Source organism: Diadema setosum, chromosome 1 (genome assembly GCF_964275005.1).
Source record: "Diadema setosum chromosome 1, eeDiaSeto1, whole genome shotgun sequence".
Lineage (NCBI taxonomy): Eukaryota > Metazoa > Echinodermata > Echinoidea > Diadematoida > Diadematidae > Diadema > Diadema setosum.
In genome coordinates, this window is record NC_092685.1 from 27,771,993 (window position 1) to 27,799,566 (window position 27,574).

Consider the following 27,574-nt stretch of genomic DNA (forward strand, 5'->3'; position numbering starts at 1 on the left):
ATGGCTGTTAATTGGGGCGGAATCGCCGGTATGGTGGTGTTCTATCTACTCATCCTCGGCATTGGTCTGTGGGCCTCGCGGAAGACCAGGGGTAGCAGTAACTCAGAGCGGACTATGGTAGCGGATCGTAACTTCGGCTGGGTCGTGGGTCTCTTTACCCTCATAGGTCGGTTCTCTCTTTATGATAGCTGTGTATGACACCGGCTTTTAGAATACCCCTTTTACGCTGAAATATTATTTTAGGAGTTAGCATGTGCGTCTAGAATAAGATGCATGGATGTTGATGTGGGAGCGTACTAAGCGAATGAGAAGATGTGATGTGGGATGTTAGTAAGCAAGCAATCAGTTCGGCATTGAAGTCCATGCTAGTTGTTAACTTCATAAACTAACACGGCCATACGCAGCAGGGCGGGAGAGGGGGAGGCAGGAATTTGCACACTTCCAAACAAGCCTAAGTGTGTGTGACATTTGGTATCATCTCGCTAATGTTAAGTTCTATGATATTGTTCCCCTCTAACTTGATCATAAGAAATTATGCACTGATATGAAAAGTGATAGCATTAGCAATACAGCAACCCCGGAGTATAACCCATGCTGCATCATTTATTTCGTAGTTTGTATAAAATAGTATAAATGAAAGAAGTTACATTACAAAATAGCTCGAAGATTAATCGCCAGACCAATACAATCGATGCACTATTGCCGATTAGGATTCTTCGATGTCAGTATCGCCAACGTCTTGTAGCATCTTTGTTGACATTATTGTCAAGAATTCTGTGTTTACCGTTATTTATTGTCAGACAATGTAGATTCCATTCACGATTTCACATGAATCATATTCTCATGTCTAATTGCGTAAATGATTATTATCGTGAAAGCGACGATACACACTTCTTTGTTTCTCTTTCTAACTTAACCCTTCGAAAGTGACAGGTGTTAAGAGAATAGAAGGTGTTCATGAGGTGAAGCCTATGGAACAAGGAAAGGGTTTGAGGTTGAAGTGACGTAGGTACATGTATTATACTTTACTAGGGGAAAGAGATATTGGCCCCCAACCCCCCCCCCCAAAAAAAATGAAATAAATAAATAATGATAATCGATCAATCAGCCTAAATCGCAAACTTGCCATTATATCCCAACGTTTCAAAGACATGCAGCTCACGCACTGAGATTTGATTTCTTTCCAAACTCATGTCATCTGCATGTCTTAAGATTTGATAGACAGAATAAGAAGACTAAACAGACGAGCTTATGATGATGTCATCTAGTTCGCCCGCTGAATCAAACCGATTCTTCTCATACCATAGAGAGTGCATTGCTATATATTGTACTCGATACATAATGCAGTATTATAACTACTCCTACTATACTACTAATTCGAGGGCATCTTTTTGCTTTTGATAGGCCTATTATGCCACCTCCGGTTCCATAGCTGCACCTCCAAATCCGTCTATATCTCGCTTAAGGTTCCGTCACAAATGTCTTTACGAACTGCTCCGAACGCCATGTTAAGATCGGTTTTCAGGCCATTTTGTAAGATCTTCTTGAGAAGGCCGTACGAAAATCAGCGTTCGAAGACCTTTCTTAAACCGTTCGTAAGTTTGCAGCCTGGTCGATGGCCTTCTCCAAGATTTCTTTCCACATCGTACGAGACCGTCGTATCGTTAGGAGGCCTGACGAACGCCGTAAAAACAACGTAAGAACCACGCAAGATTTTTAGTAGACTTCGTGGGGTCGCGAGACAATTTAAGAAGCCTCAAATTCTTGAGATGATCGTAGGAACGCCTCAAGTTGTTCGCAAAAGGCTTTTACGACGTTCGTAAGAAAGCCTTACGAACGGAAATTCGCACGGCGTTCGTACGAACGACATATAACCTTCATGAGACGTTTAGTTCGTAAGCTGCTCGCAAGGAGTACGTCCACGATTTGTGCTTGTTGGGTTATTACAGGGACTTTAAAGGGATGGTACAGTTTTGGTGGAGATGAGAATTGGGCTTTCAACTTTTTGCGAGATACCAAGAAAACACATATGATATAGTACAGAGCATTCCATTGTAAGAGGAATTCAAAGTTTATTTGATGAAAATAGGGTTTGGAATGACTGAAACATCCAAAAACAAAGTAAAACAAAGCGATCGTAATAAAGTGTGGGTCCCACACTTTATTAGAATCGCTCTTTTTTGGATATCTCAGCCATTTCAAAATCAATTTTCATCAAATAAACATTGAATTCCTCATAGAATTACATGCTCTTTCTTATTTCATATGAGGTTTCTCATTATCTCACCAAAAAATGTTAGAAACCTGCAATTAGGTCTCAACCAAAACTATACAATCCCTTTAAGGCAAGGTTCTTCATTAGCATCGGGACTGCATGCCACGGTAAATTTTTGACAGTTAAAAAATCTGACACGGCATCCACACGGCAGCCATGGTCTGTCACGTTTGCCTATCCCGTCTCACGTCCATCCCGTTGTGTACACGGCGGCCTAAAACTTAACTGCCATGGCCACCGGGAACATGGTGTAAACACAGTTTTACTTTTGATGTAATATAATATATTGACATATGAGAAGCATGAAAGTAAATTGACCTTGACCTTGAACTTGAACTTGTACAGTTCAGTTTGCCGCGCACAGTGTCCCGCTAATCATCGTACTCCTACGGACCATGGAGGACACTCTTGACAATCCATTGTGATTATGTTTCCATCTGCTTTCCACCAGTTATCCATTGATCATGCACACATAAAAAAAAAGTGACAAGAATTCGCTTTCTGGCCTAAACGTGTGTGAACCTGGCTGAATAACTTTAAAATGATAATCAGGCAGAGGTGTTAGAATGACAGACTGGGGGATAATTGATTTGAACAATAAACATCACCCAAATATGGCAATGACAAAGCTCACAATTTCTCTTCTTTTTATTCTATGTTGATCAATTAATTTTCACTTTTGGGCTTATCAAATGTTGTTTTTTTTTTTCTGACAACTCATGATGAATAATAATTATTATCCTTTAAGTTGTTTTTTTTTTTTGTGCATTGCACTGCAATAGCCCTTTGACTGCTTGAAGCCAGTTGTAACTATTTGGTTTCCTGTCCATAATTTGGAACGAGATATACCTTTTCCATGATGATGGCATGATTTAAAACAGTCCTGTTGAATTAATTGATGCATTTAAATTTTAGGGAAAAGATGGCACAGTGGTTAACGTCCCCGAGCTGCCGCGCTGCTGTGTAGTTCGGAGCCCTTGCTTTGTTGCCGTTTGTGATTTCGTAGGGATCTATTCCGCGTCATTTGTTATACAGCAACAACAAACATTTGAGGCCGAACACTGCATGTAGGTGACTAATTACCATGCAGATTGTCCTTGATTAAATCATTGTCAAGAGAGCGGTAAATATGACCCCTAACATTCAAGGTCAATACGGCTCCCTCCGTGAATTGCGACACATATTTTCAAAACTACTTTGGTTTCTTATTTCTCAGGAAAATTACTTTCGTTCACTCATTTTTCCATCTCCAGCACAAACATATTAACACGAATTCTTACAGAAAATAGGTGTATTTTTATCACTACAATGTACGATAAACGAAATCTACAAGTTTCCACAGTATTTTTGGTACACGAAAATGGTGGGGGGAAAAGAGTGAAGCAATGCCTGTATGGTGCATTCGACCCCCCACCCCCCAACAAAAAATGCCTTCAATGATAAAGGTATAAAATTAAATCAATTCATCTTGACTTACTCTTTTAATTCCGAGAACGGCTTCACGTCTGACCCTGGACACTCAGCTCGTCTGATTTGATGGCGGGAAGGCGATGTTGCCAATCGGCGCAGATGCACTACCGACGTTATTGTTCACAGTCAGTCGGAGTCGGAGTCAGAGGAATTCTCCAGATGACAAAGCTTTACACCCGGGAGATGTTGTGTCGCAGTCCCCCGCCCTTATCAAGGAAGAAGTTTTCGGAGTTGACGTAGACGACTTCCCGGACCCCCTCTAGAACCAACGAGGCTCCTTTTCTAACATGCGCACTTCTTTGTCATTAAAGTTGTGACTTCAACCTCTCTCGGGTGTAGGGACTACATCTCTGTCATCTGGAGATTTCTTCCACGACTCCGAACAGTAATGCATCTGCCCCGATTGGCAACGATGCGACGCCTTCCCACCATCAAATCAGACGAACTGATTAATCGTCCAGGATCGGACGTTAAACCGTTCTCGGAATTAAAACAGTAAGTCCAGATGAATTGATCTAATTTTGTACTTTTACTGAGCGTTATCTGGATGGATCAGAATTTACATTAATATTGATTACCAACAATGATACAAATTTTCAAATTTTCACTTTTTTCTTATTATGTTGTCAGATGTACACTCGTTGTCATTTCCATGTATGATATCCTTAGAAAAAAAAAGAATACAGAAATAAAATCAAACTGTGCTGAATTATACAAAACATGCCATCAATGCAATATTATGCATATGAAGGGGGATCAAAAAGCTCAACTGAATCACTCAATTACATGTACACTTATTAATGAGGAATAGAAACCCATAGCGAGCCCTAAGCACACACCTCAGACAAATCACCGATTGCTGTCATGCAGAAGAGAGAGAAAGAGATAAAAAGGGAAACAAATGTAACAAATAACATGGTGGAAAAAGAAAATAACATTCGTGGTCGATGGTTAGACAAGAAGTAACGGATAGTCAGAGCCGCTAAGATGTTAAAAGAAAATTGAAATTTTATGCTCCGGTCCTTTTGTAACAATTAACGCGTCAGCAAGGTGTGTACAGTTTCATAATGTAAATGGATGAAACATTAGCTTTGGTGATCAGACTCGGGGAATTGTCAATTTACAGTGGTATTGTTAATGCATAAAACATTATCTTTATTGTATTATTATCATAAGTCTTAGAGAAGCCACATAATAGAGTAAGCAGCAAGTCAGCAAAGGAAATATGAAGGGGCCGAAGCAACTGCTGGTGCCGCCCCTCCCTCCCACTTTTTTTTTTTTTTTTTTTTTTGAGGGGGGGGGGTCCTGCTTGTCTGGCCATGTCACTAAAGAAGTGTCACCCCAAAATAAAAATAAAAAACAAAAACAAAAAAAAATGTGCTTTTCAATCGATTATCCCCGGAAGTGGCATCAGAAAATCTGGCAGCAAGATGTCCCCCCCCCCCCCCGCCATCGTCATCGAAGTCCATGCTCCCAGAAAGTCGGTCCCCTCACTCTGAAAAATGCAGCGCCGTCCCTGCATCAATTATTGCATGCAGGGTATGGTAATTCAAGTGGCAATGGGTGTTATTTTATTTTTCTTCAGCCTGTCAGGATAACATAACTTAACGTAGGACGGTAGGACATTTTTTGGACTTATTAACATGACATGTGAGAAGAACACAGCGTATAGAAACCACAAATCCAACAGGGACCCGCAGCCCGAACCAGGCCTCCTAATAAATTGGACGTTTTGCCCTTCCTCACAGAAAAACAAACAAACAAACAACAAACAAACAAACAAACCAAGAGTTAGTGTCTTCGAACGACTTCAATGGGTATAGGGCGATTACCCCCTAGGTAATACCCCATACTTACTTCCCCAGACCCTAACCCTAATCCTAATTCCGAACCTAATCCTAACCCTAACCCAAACTCTGACCCTAAACCTAACCCTAAACCCTAATCTTTACTCTAACCTATGGGCCAATATTCATATTCAGGCTGCGGGGGGGGGGGGGGGGGAGGTAATTGTCCGGGGGGGGGGGGTAGGGTAATTGCCCTGAGACGCAAATAAACGCATGAGCCCCTTATCAGGGCGTTCTTCGGCGAAGTTTCGCCCGTGCTTACATTCCCCTCCTTGGCCAATCACTTTACAGATACGCTGAAAATGGAAGCATCTACATCATTGTCACAGCAGTAGCATGCGATTGCGTTGAATGTGCATGTGTGTACTGATATAGGCATGTGGGCCCAAGTATCGTTACAGGCGTTTAAGTTAGGGCTGTTGTTTTTCCTTAAAATGTTTACCGTGCAAACGCCTTTTATTTCTCTTTTCTTGAGGATCGTTAAAAAAGAAATAAAGAACGTATTAGTAATGAAATCAGTCACATGTTTTACAATCAGAGCACACCTATTACGATACCGTTCATTCCAAAGACCTCGATGAGTGTGACGACTCTTTATTATGTAACTGTACACAGCCTTGTACACGCTGTGCAGAAGTCGGCGTACGAAGCAGGGCGTCTGGTCGGGCTAAAGCACCAGCCACATTTACATGCCGCATCACCCCGGATCTGATCAGGGGTGATCCGGGGAGAGATCCGTGTTGACGCCTTGGGCATCCTTGGAGGTCCGTGTCGGTCCGTGTAGGTCCGGGGTCGTCCGGGAGGCCAACACGGCAGCTTTTGGAGGTCAAAAACATCCGGCGTGATCCGGGGACTGCCGTGTTGGCAGAGCATTCCATGAAGGTCCGTGTGGCTACCTGGAACGATCGTGTAGGCGCCGTGAATATCCTTGGCCATTAGTGACGCATTCTTTTTTCACATCAAGGAGCGTCAGGGATCATCAAGGCAGCTACACGGACCTACACAGCAGCCACACGGCAACCACACGGACAATTACGTACAAACATTGTGTTGCAGGACGGACATGGATTTACACAGTCCGTAAGTGACGAGAACGAGAATAAGATTAATGAAAATCAAAAATCAGCTTGCTTTTTATGATAGATTTTCGTCTGCAGTGTGGTACGTGTTGCTGCCTTATTGGTCCGGGTAGCTGCCTTGTTGGTCCGTGTAGACGACGTGCTCAGCCGGCATGAACCGTGTAGTTGCCGGGTAGGTCCGGCATGGTCCATGGAGGTCCGTGTAAATCCCCGGTCACATAGACATGTCGGATCCGGGAGAGATCCGTGTTGACGCCTTGGTCATCCTTGTACATCCGGGAGGCCAACACGGCAGCTTTTGGAGTTCAAAAACATCCGGCGTCATCCGGGGACTGCCGTGTTGGCAGAGCAATCCAGGATGGTCCGTGTGGTCGCCTTGTAGCTGCCGTGTTGGTCCGTGTAAGCGCCGTGTAGATGCCGTGTAAATGGTGCGCTGTTCCGGCCTTATCCGTGTAGCTGCGTGTTGATACCGTGTGTACAGTCATCAATACTCGTCGACGCTCCATCCGGGGCGAAACTATCTCGGAACTCCCCGGATCATCGTGTAGATCCTTGAGGAGCCCTGTTTACATGTGACTGGGGCTTAATACACAGGGAGAGTTCATGGGATTTGTGTGGCGCAGCGTTGGTCACCTGACTGGATAGCGCTGGTCACGTGGCTCCTACGGGGAAGATTCACCCCGCTCCCGCGGGCGCTTAACAGACCCCTTAACACCTAACAGGCGTCTTAACAAACATTTAGGTGGCAGCCTCCGGTAAACCGCCGGAGGTTCCCCCACGTCTACCCTGGTCGATCACAGGGTAAGATTTCTCCGGATGCTCTCCGGAGGCTCTCCACTCTGTTGCTTCTCAACAGACACAATCTTCTCCGGAGAACAATCTTCGTCGGAGGCTACCCCGAAGGTACCCTGCGTTTTGTGGCCTGTTAAGAAGTTTTTTTTTTTTTTTTTGTTGTTGTTTGTTTGTTTGTTTTTTGTCTAGAACATGTGCGGATAAAATCAAGAGTTTGTTTGCAAAAACCGATAAGTCCATTTTTGAAGATTTTTAAGTACGGTTTCTGTCATAAAGTACAAAATAATACCTTTTAAATGATATATTGGTCACTACATAAAGACACATTTTTTAAGTTATGATCAAAAGAAGCAAAAATGTTCTTATTATTCTCTTTATTTTTCTTGACCTTTAATCGCAAATATCTCCATTTGACAAATATGGACTTATCGGTTTTTGCGAACAAACTCTTCATATGTAATGTTATTCACAAGTGCTGCCACGTTTATTTCATTTTAATGTACAGAAGACGTCATGTTGCCCAATGACTGAAGAACAGTCGACTGTATTTAACACCTCTTACTTGATATTTAGAAATGCCTTCGCCTCTTAGATGTTGCACAAGCACACTGAGGTCATTACGATTATAAATTCTTGCTCAAATGTGAGAATTAAAACTCTAGTTTAAGGACTACCTGTCTGTTTAGAAGTAAGTCGTTATGTGCATTATGATTGCATGATCTTGGTGAATCTTTGCCCTTTCCAGTTCCCATCAACAATAAAATTTAATGCTTAAGACAATAATACTGAAATGCCATCCATAATGTTCAAAATAAATATACATAGCTTATTTCCCTCTCTTACATTCGTTTATAGCTCTCTTTGGTCTCAACTCGGAATAACGTACAAGAGACATGCGTATGCTTTAAAAAAAAAAAAAAAAAACGAAGAGGGAAAAAGTCGTGACATGTACCCCATTCAGCGTTTTTAGCTGTTCAATAAAGATTACAGTGGATAAGTAATGGTAGTACGGTCTGTGAATGACCGGTGCGGTACCTCGTTATCGCGAATATGATCAAGAGACAACTGAACTTCGAAAGAACGATGAGGCGCATAAAACACCAGAATAGGGGACTATAATAGTGAAAGCCTGTCAGTAGTTGATTTTGATATCTCCTTGGCAAGTGCTCTCGCGGGATCTGAAAGTCAAAGTTCTGGAATGCTTTCAAGTCAGCTTGGTCGAATCCGAAGTACAATGTCGTGAATTTGTTGAGGTACAGAGATCAGGTTTACACGTCGTAGAACAACTTGATCACGCGATAACAATGCCAAGCGAAAAATCACCTAAGAAAAATTGCACAGGCAGTGCAGAATCATAAACTGGTAATTTTGACACTGTTTCCAGCTAGGACTGCTTAGATGTAAGTCCTAGTTGTCTGTCAGAAATAGACAAACCAATTGAGAAAAAAAAATGTATGATTGTGACGAAAGACGAAAAGTGATTTTTTTTTTTCATCACAATAATCATTATTGCCATTAAAGGTCTTGTTTACCATTGGGAACAGTGATTGTAAAAGTGTTCGAGTTATCAGATAACATCGCATATGCGTAAATCAGTTGTATCACAAAACATCCTGCCATACGAAAATTCGTAATAAAGCGTAAATTATAAGGAGATATCACTATTTTTTCTCAGTAAACCATATTACTATTTTTCTCAGTAAACCATAACTGTAGACGGTATATCTTAGAAACAGTGTTATTATAACCATATTCTTCACATTTTAGGAATTTTACAATACTGAATATTGATTATACTGATTAACATTTTACATTGGCTGTTTCTATTCGAACCCGAGTCTGGACTGAGCAATGTTGTGTGTAAACATACCGTCCCCTCTAGCAAGAGGCAAAACACTCTGTCCCTCGGATAGGACATAAAATGGAGGTCCCGTGTATGAGAGAGCAACAACTCATGCACGTAAAAGATCCCGCTTCATTCATTCATCGCAAAGAGCAGGGTGTTTAACCCGGTGAAGCGGTCCCACCTCACATCCAACTGGACCCCATGGAAGACCAGCTTAACGTAGCTGAATATGGGCTATCCAGCCATCTTGTCAGATGGAAAATAAACAAAACAAAACAAAACATATTCCTAAGTCACATTTCATAATTGTTGGGTTTTTTTTTTTTCCATCTGCAGATGGTAAATAATGTTTTTATAATCATTTTCTGGTTCAAAACCAACCGGATATAACTAACGACAAATTCGAGACGAACAAATTCTAAACAATACACTGAACCTTACAACACAATTCATCGTGTTCTCTCACCCCTTCTTTTTAGCTATGTATACTATTGCTTTTTTATTTTCCTCTATGTTTGGACCGAACTCTTAATCAGGTGACTCGTGTTTACAGTTCTCTGCAAAGATTTAGTCATTTTGCAGAGATTTAGTCACTCAGTTTAGCCATTTCATGTTGTTGTGTCTCTGTTTTTTCCATTTTGTCGAAATCATTTTTGTGTAATGTGTTTGTAATTGTAGTAAGTATTTTTGGAAGAAATTCTTGAGTGGTCCATGATCTGCAAGCACTGCTTTTTAGTGGGTCTCTCAGTTCTCTTTTTTTTTTTTCTCCTCAAAATATAAATTTGCATTTTCCCGTATGTATACATAATTCATTTCTATTAATTTGTTGTCTGTCGTTTATCCTTCGCACTTTGTACTGTATATATGCTTATGGTGGATTTTCTGATTTACCTTGTGTTATGTTTTGTTGGAAGAAAAATGAGAATGAGAAAAAATGAATTGATGTAGGGAAGTGGTCACATGGTCTAAGTGGATTTCTACAACTTACTTTGACTGCTTTGTGGTGTTATGTCTAGAACTCATTCACTCTCTGGTAGGACCGATACGGCACATCATTGTGAGTGCTCGATAGGACTTTTAGTGTTGAGTTTGATTTAGTTCACCTTGACTCGTCTAATGGGTCTAACCCAGCGGAAGAGCATGTATTTTCTTTTCATTCATCAGCTTTCCATAATTTATAAAATTATCATAGAACTTGACATAGGGATTCAAATGTTGATCATCTGTTATTGTCATGACACCCAACCACGTGGAACCAAATAAGCCCATTCAGCGTTGTTTTCAATCTTGTTTGATTCCATTAATAAATCATATTCATTTCTGTTCAGTTTTCCTTTGTTTGTTTTTATTTCATTATTCAAAAACGCTGCATCACTTCGGTGATTCCTCACATAGAGTATCTCAAATTTGAAATATCCTTCGGACTTATGTCAAGATTCAGTGTGTGTGTGTGTGTGTGCGTGTGTGTGCGTATCATACACACACACACACACACACACACACACACACACACACATACTGCTATAGCTTCTGATCACACGAACATTTAGAAGTAAGGGTTTCTGGGTCGAACACGACTAGGGTTTTCTTTAGCTCAGTTGGTATAGCACCGCCTATAAATAGACAAATGTCATGACAAATGACTAGGAAAGAGTGGATGACAAATTGTTAAGTTTGATCTAAAGCATAAAACTTTCGTAATTATTCATAGTCGCCTTCAGTGGGTTTATAAAAAGAAAATCACGGGAAATAGTTTATTTGTTGTACAGACGTCGCGTAGGCAAATGCACACACTCACGGAAAGTACATAACTACGTGAAATATAGTTTACACGTGTCTCCAAAATGGTTTTGATTGTCACTATATTGTAATTCTTATAAACAAAATTATTTCAGGTATATATTTTACCTCCAATATAAATCTTGCATGTGTGTTTGTTTGTTGTTTGCCTTTATTTTTTTGTCTTTGTTTTTTTCAATGAAAACGGGCTGAAGGAAACCAGAAAGCGAGAGAATTGAAAATGAGGTTGACGTGGGAGAAGCAAACGTGCCAAGCATGTCGAAATTCTTTACCAACCTGACTTAAACGGTCCATTATCCTTTATCGTGATATTGTTATTATTTGAAGACCACTTTGCTTTTTCTATATAAAAAGAGAAAAAATATAAAGAATTAAAATATGTACTCACATTAGCTAATGCAATGTGCTAGATTGCATGATTTTGATTTTTGAAAAAGTGTCCATCTGCTAATGTTATCTACAAGTAGATTACGTTTGTACTCGTGGATGGGAACGTGGAACAACGCAGACAAAAAAAAAAAAAAAATCATGGAGAATATATTTATATATGTATATTTCCAATGATGTAGTTCATTCATTTCCAGAAATCATACCTTTTATCAGCTCTCTTTAATCTTTTTGTTTTTTAACATTTGACTCCTTCACCGAACTTTTTTTCCGAGTTTAGCATTGGATTAGCATCGGATATAGTACACATGCTCATTTAAATTCCCATAAGCCATGTTCAGACCTTGTTCCGACTATCTCTAGTCAGAATATTTTTTTTTTTTTTTTTTTTGCACAGCAATTAAAATTCCAATTTATACTTATCTTACCACGACCTCGTGAAAAAAAAAAAAAATCTGAGCGCTAGCTTCTTCGTCGTGATCGGCTATGTTAGAATTGTACTGTACGCGCACGTGTCCTCGCAAAATGTCAACATTGCGATTTGACCCCGGAAGTTTTACCTAGGTCGTAAGGTATGTAAGGTCGTAGATACTCCGAGGGTTTGTCCGCACGGGCAATTTACTCCGACCGGCTAATCATGGTAGCGAGATACTCCTAGGAAAACTCAGGAGTATCTTGGTCGGAGGAAGAGGTCGTGATAAGTTCCACCGACCAGAGGAAGTTACCACGACCTTGTTCAGACGGGCACTACTCCAGTACTCCGACCTTTCCTCCGACATTCCTCCGAGCAAGCTTCCTCCGCCCCTTCCTCCGAAGTTACTCCGACCTAAACTGCCTCCGTCTGAACGCAGCTCATGAATCGTAACTAATGTCATTCAATGATATCATCCTTGAGGAGAATGAGTCCACATAGCGATCTTCTAGGACCCCCCCCCCCTCCGCAATTAAAATTGGAGACGTTATATTCTCCCATGCATGTGGGTGCATGCATGCATGACAATTGCATGTGGGTGCATGCATGCATGACAATGAATGGAGGGGGGGGGGGGGGAGACGGCAAAGAACAAAAATAGGAGAAAATAATGAGATGCATTCCCAAGATGGTGGTGTTCACCATTCCCGTATTTCCTCTTCTCCCCCAAATAGCCACATGGGTTGGTGGAGGTTATATCAACGGTACTGCAGAAGTAGTGTTCACCCCGGGATGGGGCCTCGTCTGGGCCCAGGCGCCATGGGGTTACAGCATGAGCTTCATGATCAGTAAGTTCGAGATCTGCATGAAGCCAATTTCAATTTCCATTTCACTTTAAAGGTGTTTTATCGCAAAAAAGGAGTTAACGATTCGTGATTCAGATTCAAATTTAAAGTTAAAGGGACTGTACAGTACTGGTTGAGGGGGGGATTCATATTTTGAACATTCCTAAATGAGATAATGAGAAACCTCTTAAGAAATATGAAAGAGCATGTAATTTTAAGAAGGATTCAACGTGAAGCCAGTTTCAATTTCAATTTCAATTCAAAGGTGTTTTATCGCAAAAAAAAATGGAGTTAACGATTCGTGATTCAGATTCAAATTTGAAATTAAAGGGACTGTACAGTACTGGTTGAGGTGGGGATTCATATTTTGAACATTCCTAAGTGAGATAATGCGAAACCTCTTATGAAATATGAAAGATCATGTAATTTTAAGAAGGATTCAACGTTCATTAGATGAAAATTGGTTTTCAAATGGCAAAAAAAAAAAAAAAAGTGATAATGATATGAGGCGACAGGCCACGCCTTTTATTAGGATCTCTTTGTTTCACCTTGTTTTTGGATATCGCAGCCATTTCAAAGCACTGAATTGATCAGTGTTTTAGTAGTAGCCATGGTAAAAATTGAATAACAACGCAGTACCCACTGCATGCTATAAGGATTAGAACCATCACTTGCTATTGGGCGGAAGCTCGGTGGTCTGGTGGAGATGACACCTGTCCGGAGATCAGGTGGTCATAGGTTCGAATCCTGCTCGGGTACGTACGCCCATGATTTATTTATCATGGCTACTACTAAAATCACTGATCAATTCAATGCTTATTTACGTCGATGTAGGGCAATTTGTCAATCTTTTGCAAAGTGAAGTATTGTCGGAAAGGTTCTATTTTGCTCTATCTGATGATGGACTTACTTAAAGATGTTTAAAAATGTCTTTTAACCCGTTTTGTATATTTTTGTATTCATATTTGCAACTTTTGCAAGAGCACAATTCAAATTAAAGTTAAAATTTATTTCCATTTCCATCAATGATAAAGTGAGAAAATTGTATACAATGTATAAGCAGAACATATTTGTAATAATTGCAAAAACGTAAATTAACAAAATACATGTGATAATGACTAACAAAATGAAGAAAACATAATTGTATTGTATTGTACAATGTACAAAATCATATCCTATCTTTTCCTATCCAGTTTTTTCATTCAAACTCAGTGCAACTTCTTTATCAAAAAATACTTTTTTTACGAGATCATTCACTCACACCTTGTCATATTTCTGACATACATAGCATAATATTCAATGTGCATAATACGTCTAACATTCACGTTAATAGACCCATTGTATGTCTGTGTGTGTGCATAATGTACTTATGATAATACATGCTAGTATGCATTAAAGCACACACATATACTTTGTACACACACACACACACACACACACACACATACTCAAACAATTATGCATTCCTGTCATTAAACAATGTAGCATCTTTCCGCCTACAGATGGACTATTCTTTGCCAAGCAGATGCGAGAAAAGAATTACGTAACAATGCTAGACCCATTCCAGTTTAAATTCGGGGATCGAATGGGGGGAGTGCTCTTCCTCTCGGCCCTTATGGGGGAGCTTCTCTGGTGTGCCGCTATCTTAGCAGCCCTTGGTAAGTTTTAAAGGACAAGTTCACTGGCAATTTCACCATTATGCACATGTGGATTGAGAGAACATAGCAATGTTAATAGAACACATCGGTGAAAGTTTGAGGAAAATCGGGCAATCTGTTCAAATATTGCTTCATTCTCTCAACAAACGTGTGTGAAGGTGAACTTGCCACCTGTAGAACTCTTTGTCCAAGAACTGCTGGTTTCATTAAACTGTTTTACATCATGGCAAGGACGAAACTTATGAAAGTCGTTGTCCGGCGGTTCTTTTTGGTCTTTTATTTTATTTTATTCTTTACTTTTAAGTGTCAATAATATTTATCATTTGACAGAAAATACTTTAGAGGATGTCTGACTTTTCACTGATATCAGTGTATTCGCGTATTTGGATCTTCTTCTGTTATCGAGGATTTGACGTTGTAATCTACATCGTACTACCCTGAGCTATACTGAAATGAGTTAAACAATGAACACTGTGTAGCATCACAGTTTTATACTGAATTGAGAACTAAATTTGTTCTCAATTTAATTAAATGAAAATAAAGATATCTAAGGCAGGACGAGATCATACATGTTTCCTCGAAACATGTGTCTTAATAACTTCATTGCGTTTCAAAATCTGTAACTGACGACGTATTAAACCAGATGAGAGATCATTAGTTCTAGATCTAATGTAGGCCTAGATATACCTGTAATTATTCAAATCGACATTCATGAAAGGTACTTTGGATCTCAACAGTCTTCGAACAGGAGTAATTGATCATTCATCAGCCCAGGTCTCTATAAGATACGTTTAACCACTCATTGCATTTCAAGTGAAAAGATCCTTCAAGGCAATTCTGCTTGCAAGCATTCCAGGGTACATTGTACTATCTATTCTGAGATGGAATATCTGGAAATGTCATGAACAAGCGTACTCATCATAATGAAAATAATGACCGAATATGGAGCCAACACTCAAATATTGAAACAGGAGACGCAAGAAAACTACTCAAGATGAAAGATATTAAAATTGGATTAGGACGTTTTCTGAAAAGGGTGCCCTTTCTCTCCCCGCAGGATCGACAATCAGCGTGATCTTGGATCTGAATCAAAATATGTCTGTGATCTTATCAGCCTGTATCGCTGCATTCTACACTTTCTTTGGAGGCCTATACTCAGTGGCATACACGGATATAGTACAACTTGTGTGTATATTTGTTGGTCTGGTGAGTTAACGTATTCAGTAATCACTGATAGCATTAAATAAAGTACTCATCAGCAGACACTGATCCGCACGTTTTGTACGTGTAGCCACGTCCATTCGTAATTCATCGCATGACTTTATTTGAGTTGCTGAAACATCATAACATTCTACGACTGTACCGTATGTCAAAAAAAAAAAAGATGCAACGGGAACTTCCGCGACAATAACTTTGAAAATATTACATCAATCCTATTACAATTTCAAGGTATGAAACTATAACTTATTACCCACATCTTACAGAAACCCCATCCGAATTGCCCCATTTGTCAGAGAGAAATAAGGATTGTTGTAGAGCATGTCAGGTACACATTGATATGCATTTCAAAGAGCATCCAAGTGCTAAACTTGGAAGTATCAGACCCATGGCATGCTTTACAATGATCCGCATTTCTGTGTGACTGTACTTCACCAATTTGAATGGGGTTTTCTGCAAAATATAGCTAAGACGTTACTTTTTAAGACCCTGAAATAGCATTCAGGCAGTTTAATCATATTGGAAGTTATCAATGCGAATATTTGATTGCATTTTTTTTTTTTTTTTGGGGGGGGGGGGGGGGAAGCATACTGTATAGTAAGGGCTACTCAAGTCACCACATACACGTACAGGGAGACTTGAGGTTTACGTAGTCTTTTGCACCGACCCCCTCCCTCGCGCCCACTTGTTTTTCTTCATGCTAATTCCTATTCACCAGTCACAACATCAACACAAAACATTTCGCTCTATAATTATGCTATACTGATGACGCATGACAATGCGTGCTCTGCATGAAGTGCACTTTTGTTTTGTTATAATGATTATTTAAGCCAGTAAGTCTCCTCAGAATGAACTCGTATAACATTCTTCTTGACACGCAGTGGATTTGTGTCCCTTTCTCGCTGACCAATGACGCGGTGGCGCCGCTGTCGACGACTGCTAGTCAATGGCTCGGAACGTGGGAAACCCGACTGGTTGGTCAGTGGATCGATAATGCTTTTCTCATGGTAAGCCAAAGATGGTCGCACTCGCACACTTGGATTTGCAAAACATCAGAAATAGCGAAAAGAAAACGGACGTATTATAAAGAATAACAATATTCAGCTCAATGACATAACAACTATAAAATAACGACAACATCAGGGGTATCCTCATCACATCAGTAGATACAGAATATGAATTTAGAAATAGAGACTGTGAAATTGGCCAGCTTTTTAAATATCAACAATTTGATTTCTCGTTTGTTTTCATTCCTGTATTGTTTTTTTTTTTTTTTTTTTTGGGGAGGGGAGAACTTAAAAAGACATAACAAACGAATAACCTGCATCGGACGACTTCTTCATTCTATTTTAAGAAATCACGACAACATCTTTGCATATCACAAACACAGACCGAGCAAAAGTTAAAACAAAAAATGCAGAATACTGTCATTGCAGGCAAAGCTTGACCACCTACGGTGGTGACATTTTGTATACAAAGAGCAATGGATAAACAGATGTCCAAACCTGGGATCTAGATCAAAGTGCTACTAACCAGAATTTTAGGCAAAGTAATAAGAATGATATTAAAAGTCATCGTCATGATCCCATCCTAATTCGAGGTATGTAGTTTAATAGCAATTCACATATTGTAGATATGTTATGCGCAGATTCGGTTTTGATAAGTCTCGATAACACGAATCCAGGTTTTCCTCGAAAGAATCTTTTATCAAGCCTTCATTCTTATACCCCTCTGCCATTTCAATTCAGTTCAATTCCTTCTTTTATTTTCTCCATCGCAACATAATCAATAACATAATGAATATATATGCACAGTTTTGGTGGAAGTAAAGAATTTCAACATAAGTAGTCAATAAAAAGAGGGTACATTACACTTTAGAAGGGGATCATACAAATAAACATTATAATGATAAATCCATTATGATGAAAAAGAAGAAGAAAACAATAATAGAAATAGCAATGCACAATCTTGCCTCGGGATTTGTCTTGTCATTTATGTATACAATCAACGTTGCAGGTTTTAAAAAATTGCTGTCTATGCTCGATTCCACAAGATCTTCGGAGGAGTACCGTGGCAGGCCTACTACCAGCGAGCCCTTTCGGCCAAAACGCCCGACCATGCCCGCAACCTCTCCCTGGTTGCCGCTTTCGGCTGCTTCTTAATGAGCATTCCTGCCTATGTGATGGGGGCCGTAGGCGCTAGCACTGGTAAGTTGGCAAACATCCTCAGCAGTGGCGGATCTACGGGTGGGGGAGGGGGGGGGGGGGAGGAAGGAGGAGAGGTTAATGGCTTAAAATTCTCTTGGGCTCCTTTGTTAATTTATTTTTGTTTTTGCTTAGTTTTGGGGTTTCGAGGGTTTAGACACCCCGGGCCCCCTGTTTTTTATTTATTTTATTTATTTATTTATTTTTTTTTTGGGGGGGGGGGGAGGAAGGAGGATGGGGGTTAATGGCTTAAAATTCCTCTTGGGCTCCTTTGCTTATTGATTTTTATTTTTATTTTTGTTTTGTTTTGGGGTTTCGAGGGTTTAGACACCCCGGGCCCCCTGCTATTTATTTATTTTATTATTATTTTTTTTTTTGGGGGGGGGGGGGAGGATCAGCGATAGAAACAGATTTCGGGAGAGAAGTGCCCGCAAAATGTGAAGACTTTTTTTTTTCCTTGTCATGAGCCATTCCCATTGGGTCTACCCAATAATTTCACTGGAAATCTACACAATACTAGTATTCATTCCCCTCTATCATAAAGAGGTTTCAAGTATTATCATTCTGAGGAAAGGTCTGAATTACCTGCCTCTACTACTATCAAGCCTCCTATAAAAATGATTAGCTGGTGAACGTATATGCTTCAATTTGTTCCACTCTGTTTCCATACTCATACTTGTTATACAAGACTCAACGCTATCTGAAATGATCAGGCAGGGCATATTTATGTTCAGCCTTGTGGTGTCTATTCTCTTCTTTTCGGAATCCCTAATGCTTCAGTGATAAAATCTGTTGACCTTTAATAGTGTCATTTATAGCAAAATTCATCAAGTTTCGTTCCTTTTTTTGTCTCAATTTCTCCTATGGCTCTTCATTGTTATACTCAATGAATTCAGATCACCAATATTTTCATTTTCCTCTTTCTTACGAAGCGTCATGATGTCATGCTTGCGTGTGTTTTTACGAGAACATGCTCTCGGAGCCGTTCTGTAGCATTTTTTCCAAAGTGAATATTCGATTTCATTTTAGTTCATTTTATTTCATTTCCAACAGAATTATAAAGTACAATAGGACATTTGCATATCGAAGCGAAATCTGCAATAAATTCGAAAAACTATCGTGCATGAGTCATCTCATTTCTGTTTCAGTCAAGTAGTGGTATTCTGTTTGTCCTGTTTATAACTGTAAAGGAATTTTGGTTTCTTTTCTTCATAAGTGTAACGTGTCAGACATGTCAGAAGTACGATTTGGGGGATGTATGATGATTCAGGGTTTTCAAGATGATAATTGGACGATTGACACGTTGGGTATGAATGAACGACAGAATTTGCAGTGAAAAACCCATGAAAAATTTTCCGAAGACGATGTGTATTTCTGCATAAGAATGTAGCTTGAAAGGTATGAATTTCATTTATCTTTAGTGTTTCTAATTGATAAAACAGGGAAGATCAGAGGGGGTGAAATGAGCAAAGCTATCGGCTTTTAGGAAAGGGTAAGGGGTACGTTCTAAGGCCAAGAAGACCCACACAGGAAAAAGGATGAACTTAACTTGACTGTATTGGTAGTTAAGTGCATTATGATGAACATTATATTACTATGTGACACGTAAAACGAGGAAATGTTGCAATAATTACTAGCCATCACATGTTTGTGTTCCACAAAAGTAAAGTGTACTGTAGCTTGTCACATCATGCCCCGTTTTCATTCTCCCTGTATTCACCTCTTTATTGACTATTTATAGTGTTAAGATAAATGCCAATAATATTGGCATTTATGATAAATTTCAATACGAAAGAACCGTTTTCATTCTCTATGTATTCTCCTCTTTATTGACTAGTGTCTTGGTGGGGATTCGATTGTGACAAAATATTTGATTGCGAATTTACTACTTTCAATATTTTCACTATTTCGCTCCATGCATTTAATAACGGAATGCAAATATTATCACGAAAGAGGAGTAAGGGGGGGGGGGGAGGCATTCTCTCGACGTTTCGCGTGATTATTCCGCAACGCGTGATGCTCTCGCCGCGACATTTTACGACTTTTTTCTTTCAAGTACCGGGCATACCGTTTTGAAGCCACGCCCCTTTGAAAAAATTTCGTCGACGCAAAAATTGCTCAAAAACGTGATTTTGTGTACAAATCCAATGTAAATTGTGTTTTTGCAATTAATTCATATAAAATAAATATTTTTACTTTCAATGGCTGACAATGAATTATTTTAGCCTGATTATGCTTTAAAAAGTTTATGCGACAAATTTTGACAAAAAACAACAAAAACAAAAAGTAAAAAAAAACAAAGAAATACATAAGAAATTCAACAAACAATAAAATACATAAGAAATAATTATGAAGCCGAATTTTTGCTTCAATATTATTGTTGAGGATATTGAAAAGAATATGTTCACCAAAGTCTTGGAGCTTCATTTCTTTATTTATAGGCAAAAAAAGAAAGAAAATTGCATAAATTAGCATAAATTAATTAATATAAAACACATAAATTAAAAAATTTGAAAAATCTAACTATACGGTCTTGTAGATTACATTGGCCTCTACCTTAGTGCAAATTTTCGCGAGGATCGCGCGATCCACGACCGAGATCTGAAGAGGGGGCAAAAAGCCCCCCCCCCCCACCCCGTGGTTTCAAGTCCCTCAAAATACCCGGTGGGATTAGGGTTAAACAACACCGACAGAAGTTGCCTACTGGAGTACCTCCAAACACAACAAAAATGTGATTCGTTTACAGTCATTGTCGCGATTATAAGTGTTGTAAAGCCACACATTATATGAAATGCACTATTTGCCTATATACAACTGTGATCATTCACCAATCATTCAACATTTCTTTGCGTTACGCCTCTTGAACGGAATACACGTTTTCCCATGTTCTTTTAAATTGTTACATTCTCCAGCTGTCAGCTATTCTTTAATCCATACTCCTCTTTTTTTTAACATTTTTCATATAACAGTGTCACTAAGAGTAAACTGGTATCATCGCAAATAGAAAAAAAAAACAGCTCACCTGAACACAAAACAAAAACAAAAGATAACTTTGATGCTTTGCTGATTCTGTGTTTGTATGTATTGTTGTTTTTGTAACAGTATTATGCAGAGTGTTCCTGAAAAAAAAAAGTAACCGAAGTTCAACGGTCAGCTATGTCAAGAACACGTGATTCATTCCTGTGAAATGCTTGATGAAAAACAAAGTGGCTCATCAGCTTTAATTTGACACTTGCTTGCGTCACCATTGTCGCGGATCACAGAGTTAGGGTTCTTCGAAGGTGAAGGGTACAAAACCTACTTTTCCCAAGTTTTGATTTATTAAGTGTGAAACCAACTTTTCCGTAAGTTTTTGGTATTTTTTCATTGATTGTTTGTTTTTCACACCAAGTTTTAATGAAATGCTATCCCCTGTGTTAACATTTTGCAAGTGTATTTAATTTACAGTCTCTGGTTGGCACATCATTCAGCCCATACGTTTTATGCACCAACACCTCCAATGTGTCCACCTCCCCTGTCAACACAAAGCTGTGAACGACGCTGCATGTCTTGCAACTGCTCTTCTAACTATTGCGGGATCATGAGTCATGACAAAGAACATCCATCTCATGCCGAACACGCGCCTGCAAGTCATCCAGATCACGTGATGGGGATGTGATACCCTCCTCTTCAGGTATCCCCAGAGGAAAAGGTCACAGGGTGTTAAGTCAGGAGATCTTTGAGGCCATTCCACCTCATGATTGAGGGCTATTATGCGTTGGCCAAATAGCTCTACCAGCCTCTCACAGACAGCTCGAGCTTGAGCACCATCCTCTACCCACCAAAGGTGCCGGAACTCAATTCAATTCAATTCAATTCAATTCAATTCAATTCAATTCAATTCAATTCAATTCAATTCAATTCGTATTTATTTCATTCAAACAGATAAAAAAAAACATTCAGAGAAAGATACAGATAATGTAAATTCAAATTGACAACACAGATGTCATACAATGTGGAGACAGCAAGAAAAAGTAAGTTTTATAATCAGCTGCCACCAAAACAAAAACATATATAATAATTTATAGTCAAATTTAAGTCGAACGAAGACATAACAAGAAATACCAAACTAACCAAAAGCACACATTAAGAAAAATACAACAGATGTATAATAAGGAAAAAATATCACTATTCATATAAACTGCTGAATTCTTATTGATTTTTTTTTATTGGTAAAAATTATACATTGAGTTTTCTTCAAATTCAAATCTAATTGATTCATAAGAAGCCAATCATAAATTTTTTGAATCTATATAACTTATCTTATAAAATAGAATGATCTAATGACTCACAACCCTTACTTAAATCTAGAAACAAACACCAATAACTGATTGATAAGAATTTAGTACACTGGATACTTTGGAAATAAGGTTAATCAAAGCATGGGAAGTAGAGTGCCCAGAACGAAATCAATATTATCCATGTTATACTTGTCTAAAATGTCAATAATCTATCATAATTTATTAATATGTATTTTTCAAGAATTATAGAAAAAACGGGTAACACTGATATAGGTCTAAATTACTAACATCATTAATTGATCCACCTTTAAAAAGTGGTATAACTTCAGCAATTTTAAGTTTATTTTGAAAGATACCAGTATGCCTTGCACAATTAAAAATATCACATAAATGATAACACATCACATGAATTACTTTTATATATCCATTTCATCATAACCAGAACTTGACCATTATCACAATTACATACAATACTTACAATTTCTTTTGGGGGTAATTGGGCTAAACAAAAGCTGTATTTCTATTTTTATTTACAAACTGAGTATAGTTATCATTGTTACAAACTTGAACTGAATTTTTCATATGCAAACCTACACTAACAAATGATCATTAACAATTTGAGCGATTTCTTTACCATTGTCACTTTTTCTATTATCTAGAAAAAAAAATACTAGGTTGTACATTTGTTTTACCCAACGCCGTATTCATAAGTTTCCATTTAACCACGAGCCACGGGGGTTCCCACTCGTAGTAGAGCACCATGTGGACACAAAAATCAACGAACTCGAAGTTAAGCGTAACCTCTCCGTGAACTCCAGCCTCACAATTTCCCTCTGCTTCCAGGTCAACCTCCCAAACGTAAATATACTACACGTGCGTGCCATGGTTTGTTTGATCTCTCTAGAGCTGTAAGTTTACATCGATTCCCTACGATACATCGAACTAGACTTTCTTCGCCGACGCTAACTACTATTTTATTTTTGACAGTGTAATATCTTTTATAAAGTCGAATTCTCCGCCAGTGCTTTGCCTACACAACTAGAACATGACAGAGGAAGGTGCCACCGGTGGTAAAAAGAAATGTAAGCGGGTCCGATAGGGTTAGACCCAAGAAGAAATTGAAGCGTAATAATCGCAGTATGGGCCAAACCGATCGTGTGGACGCTGAAGTTCGGGGACAAAAGCTTAAAGGCCCCGTTTACCTTTGGGAGCAGTGATTTTAGAAATTTTCAAGATATCACTTCTGATGCATATGTGTAGGTCAGTTGTATCACAAAACATCCTACCATATAAAATTTTTGCAATAAAGCCTAAAATGTAAGGAGATATCACTATTTTTCTCATTAAACCATAACTGTAGACTGTTTATTCTGGAAAAACAAAATATTGCAACTATTTTTTTTCACATTTTGTATATCTAACAGTACTTAACATCGATTATACTGATTCAAATTTTACATTGGTTCTTTCTATCCCAAACTCACATTTTATAACTATTTTGAAGCACAAATGCTGGGTTTTTGTTTCATCTGAAAATGGTAAATTATGCCTTTAACCTCGAGTTTCCTCACCTCGATTAAGGATCGTCGTCTGAACGTAACAACTACACCACTGGTTACGTAACATTACATTCACTTGCAAAAAAAAAAAAAAGTTAACAGAGGGGGTAGCATTTCATTAAAACTTGGTGTGAAAAGCAAACGATGAAATCAAAAAGCTTACAGAAAAGTTGGCTTCGTACTTTACAAACCAAAACTTTGAAAAGGTAGGTTTTGTACCCTTCACCTTCGAAGGTGTCGAATTAAAGCTGATGGGTTACTTCGTATTGTAGTAAAAATTTCACAAAAATAGACTATGTATTCTGGATATGGTTGACCTTTGAACTCTGGTTACTTTTTTCGTAACACACTGTTATGGTATACACTGCTCAACGAATAGTGTCTGTGCCGTAACATTTATCTTATCTTAGCTTTGTATGTCCTCTTTCCTTGAAAAAAAAAAGTGTTATGTATTATGTTTCTTTTTAATATTACCTGCAACATGTTTACCAATGATAAAATGCTCAAATTGCAAATAGACAATTTAGACGTATATGATATTACCATATTGTTTTTCGAGTGATCTGCTTTTCTGTATCACTATTTTCCATCGCTGTAATTACTTCTTGTCACCATTGCAAAGTTTGCATCGTTCCTATTCATGCATTCATACTATATTTGGTTTAAAAGTTTCATTTCATTTAATTTCATTTTTATCTATATCATTTCCACACGGGCACCTGGTTCAGCTGAAGGCTGTTCAAGTCCGTGCATCTTAGCATGCTTCAGGAACATATAGGAACAGAATTAAAAAAAAAAAATCTTTTCCAATTTGTATTTCTTACATATTGTGAAAGGGATGATATAGTTGTGGTTAAGATGGGAATTCAGCTTTTCACTTTTTGCGAGACACTTTAAAACCACTATGAAATGTTAAAGAGCTTACAATTCTAAGAGGAATTCAAAGTTTATTTAATGAAAATTGGTTTTGAAATGGCTGAAATATCCAAAATAAAGTAAAACAAAGTGATCTTACTGTAAAAGGTGAGTCCCACTTTTTATTCGCTTTGTTTTGGATATGATAGCCATTTCAAAACTACTTTGATGAAATAAATTCTGAATTCTTTTAAGAAATATATGTTCTTTCATATTTCATAAGAGGTTTCTCATCGAAAAAAAAAGTAATCATGAAAACGATAAAAACCCGAAGTCCCATCTCGACCAAAACTATACCATCCCTTTAACTAACAATATGATATATGTACTTTGTATCTTTATTAACTGTTCTTGGATGGAAATAAAGCATAATATTGAATTGAAATAGAAGTGAATCGGTTGCCTGGTTGCCAGATTGGAATATGACGTCAATGAACCTGAACAAGACGGATCCGTACAAGACACCAGGAATCATCCTTCCGGCCGTGGTCCAGTACCTTACCCCGCCCTTCATCGCTTTCCTTGGACTTGGCGCCATCTCAGCGGCCGTCATGTCGTCCACGGACTCCTCGGTGCTGGCCTCAAGCTCCATGTTCGTTCGAAACATCTACAAGAACATCTTCCGCCCACAGGTGATCGACCTCTTGTCTGAGCAGACGACAAACTCATGTTTCGGTTACAGTTCGTTATTCCGAAGGTTTGTTATTCCGAAGGTTCATTAATCCGAAAATGGAATAAGGTTTGTACGAATCTTATTTCACTTTCGGATTAACAAACCTTATTTCATTTTCGAATTAAGAACCTTCGGAACAACAAACCTTTTTCATTTTCGGATTAAGAAACCTTCGGAATAACGCTGCAAATGATCGGGTCAACGAACCCTTTTTCATTGTGGGATTAACAAACCTCTAAGTATAGGGAATTTGTATATTCAGGAATAACGAACCTTCGGAATAACGAACACCTGTTTTAGCACCTGCATTAGCGTGATGCACCGCTTGTGATTTAAAATTTATGTATTTCAGGCACTGCAGGGAAACTGAGAAATTGTCAAGCTAATTGCAATAAACAAGCTACTTTCTAATCCAGGATTCTACCGCATGCCAGATTGCCGTCTTTTGCAGAAGACAAGCCAATCTATTGGGAATACTACAGCCACTTGAACTGCAACAAATTGAAGTACACTGACTGAAATCGGCCTGAATATCTTCCAGTTCAGTAGCCTTTTTTTCCTTCCCCCACATTTCGAACTTTGGCCTGCTCTGTATTGACAAAATACAAAAAGTATGAAACGTATTAGTGGTTGTAAATGTATATGTTGATGCAAGGAGGTTTCTCTTCCACCTCCCTGGTTGATGTAAACGCATCTGCAGTGGAGTATTCTTCACCGCCTCCCACTGACGGCATGGTGGCATGCACAGTGGATAAGACTCCTGACTCCTAAGCGGAGGACCCGAGTTCGAATCTAGTCCAGTGCTTACGTTCTTGAACAAGATGTTTCTACCCACCATGTCCCGACCCGGGCCTGTAAATGGGTGCCCGGCAACGCTTGTGTAATAATAAAAGCAAAGCCCTCTGGTAGAACTGTGTCAACACTGAACAGCCTATAATGGATAAATAAGACCATACTATTGTTATTGTTATTATTATCATTATTGTTATTATTATCATTTTATTAATTATCATTATCATTATTTTTATTTTTATTTTTATTATTATTATTATTATTATAGCTATTATTTTTATTACTGTGCCTGACCCTTATTTCTCCCTCCCCCCCCCCCCCCAACACACAATAGGCCTCCGAGAGGGAGATGGGATGGGTGCTGCGCGCGTCCATCGTGGTCGTTGCTACCATAGCAACCGTCATGGCCCTCACCGTCGAGTCTATCTACATCCTCTTCGTGCTCTGTTCGGATTTCGTCTTCGTCATCCTCTTCCCGCAATTCGTCGCCGTCATTCATGTGGACAAGGCCAACACGTACGGCTCAGCGGTTGCCTTCGTGACCGGTCTCCTGCTGCGACTCACGGGCGGAGAGCCAGCGCTACATATCCCTCCCTGTGTCTTCTATCCGTACTACCACCCTGTCGACGGACAGCTCTTTCCGTTCCGCACATTAGCGTCCGTCTTGACGTTCTTGGTTCTCGTCGCCGTCTCGTACTTCACAGACGCCGTCTTCACCAGGGGTTACCTCGACAAAAAGTGGGACGTCTTCAAATGCTTCGTCGACGGCAAGCGACGGCGGGGATTGGATGTGAAGAGCCATACTGCTCACTTTGAACCACTCAATGGATTCAAGACGGAGATTATCACGTACATGGAAACGACCCTGTGATTCTGCTCTGTTCTCAGAAGGATCCTAATGAAATAGTACAATGCTACGAATATATTTGGCGGAAGTTAAGCCTGTAGGTTTAAGTTGCATCGTTACGTTGATCGGCGTGTTAAAGTCCCTCATAAAAACAAGACCCAAAGAAAGGAAAACGCCGGTCTTCTTCGTTGAAAATAAAAATACTTTCTTTAATGGCGTTGATGGCAACGTTGTCGAAGTTTCTGTGTGAGTTTCATGTGAAAGAACATCTTTTCTTTTATTCTTTTAGTGCTAGGATCTCGTGTAGTCCTGGAATCTATATTAGACGAGTGCAATGTATACTGCTTTTTAAGAATTTTGTACTAGACGAAATTTACGCTACACAGACATCCGATAATTATGATGTCGGTGTTAATCCATCGACATGAAATATACGTAAACGCGGAAGAAGCCACCTGAACACAATAGATGTTGTATTGTATAGTATAGGAATATTAGGAACATCAAAATTTGTCCAATTTTACATTAATTTTTAGATCAAATTGATTCATGTCATTTGCAACTAAAAGTAATAAACATAGGTTCCATAACATCGTATTATCAAAAATCGTCCTTCACGATTTATCGTATTCCAGATCCGCTCCATACGCTTTGCGCATGCGTTTTATCGTTAGC

The 27,574-nt window shown here is 39.0% G+C and overlaps 1 protein-coding gene across 1 annotated transcript; it reads left to right on the top strand.

Annotated features, from left to right (window-relative positions):
* Positions 1 to 27,072, top strand: LOC140229247 (high affinity choline transporter 1-like). The gene is made up of 8 exons (XM_072309527.1): positions 1 to 166; positions 12,643 to 12,756; positions 14,256 to 14,411; positions 15,469 to 15,617; positions 16,511 to 16,636; positions 17,683 to 17,836; positions 25,002 to 25,219; positions 26,387 to 27,072. The coding sequence occupies exons 1-8, from the start codon at positions 1 to 3 to the stop codon at positions 26,921 to 26,923; spliced, it is 1,620 nt and encodes a 539-aa protein (XP_072165628.1). The 3' UTR covers positions 26,924 to 27,072.
* The last annotated feature ends 502 nt before the right edge of the window (positions 27,073 to 27,574 follow it).

Coding starts and splice junctions, on each gene's coding strand:
- LOC140229247 (XM_072309527.1), top strand. CDS start 1: ATGGCTGTTAATTGGGGCGGAATCGCCGGTATGGTGGTGTTCTATCTA. Junction 16,637..17,682: donor TCGATAATGCTTTTCTCATG/GTAAGCCAAAGA, acceptor CGATTCCACAAG/ATCTTCGGAGGAGTACCGTG. Junction 17,837..25,001: donor GGCCGTAGGCGCTAGCACTG/GTAAGTTGGCAA, acceptor CCTGGTTGCCAG/ATTGGAATATGACGTCAATG.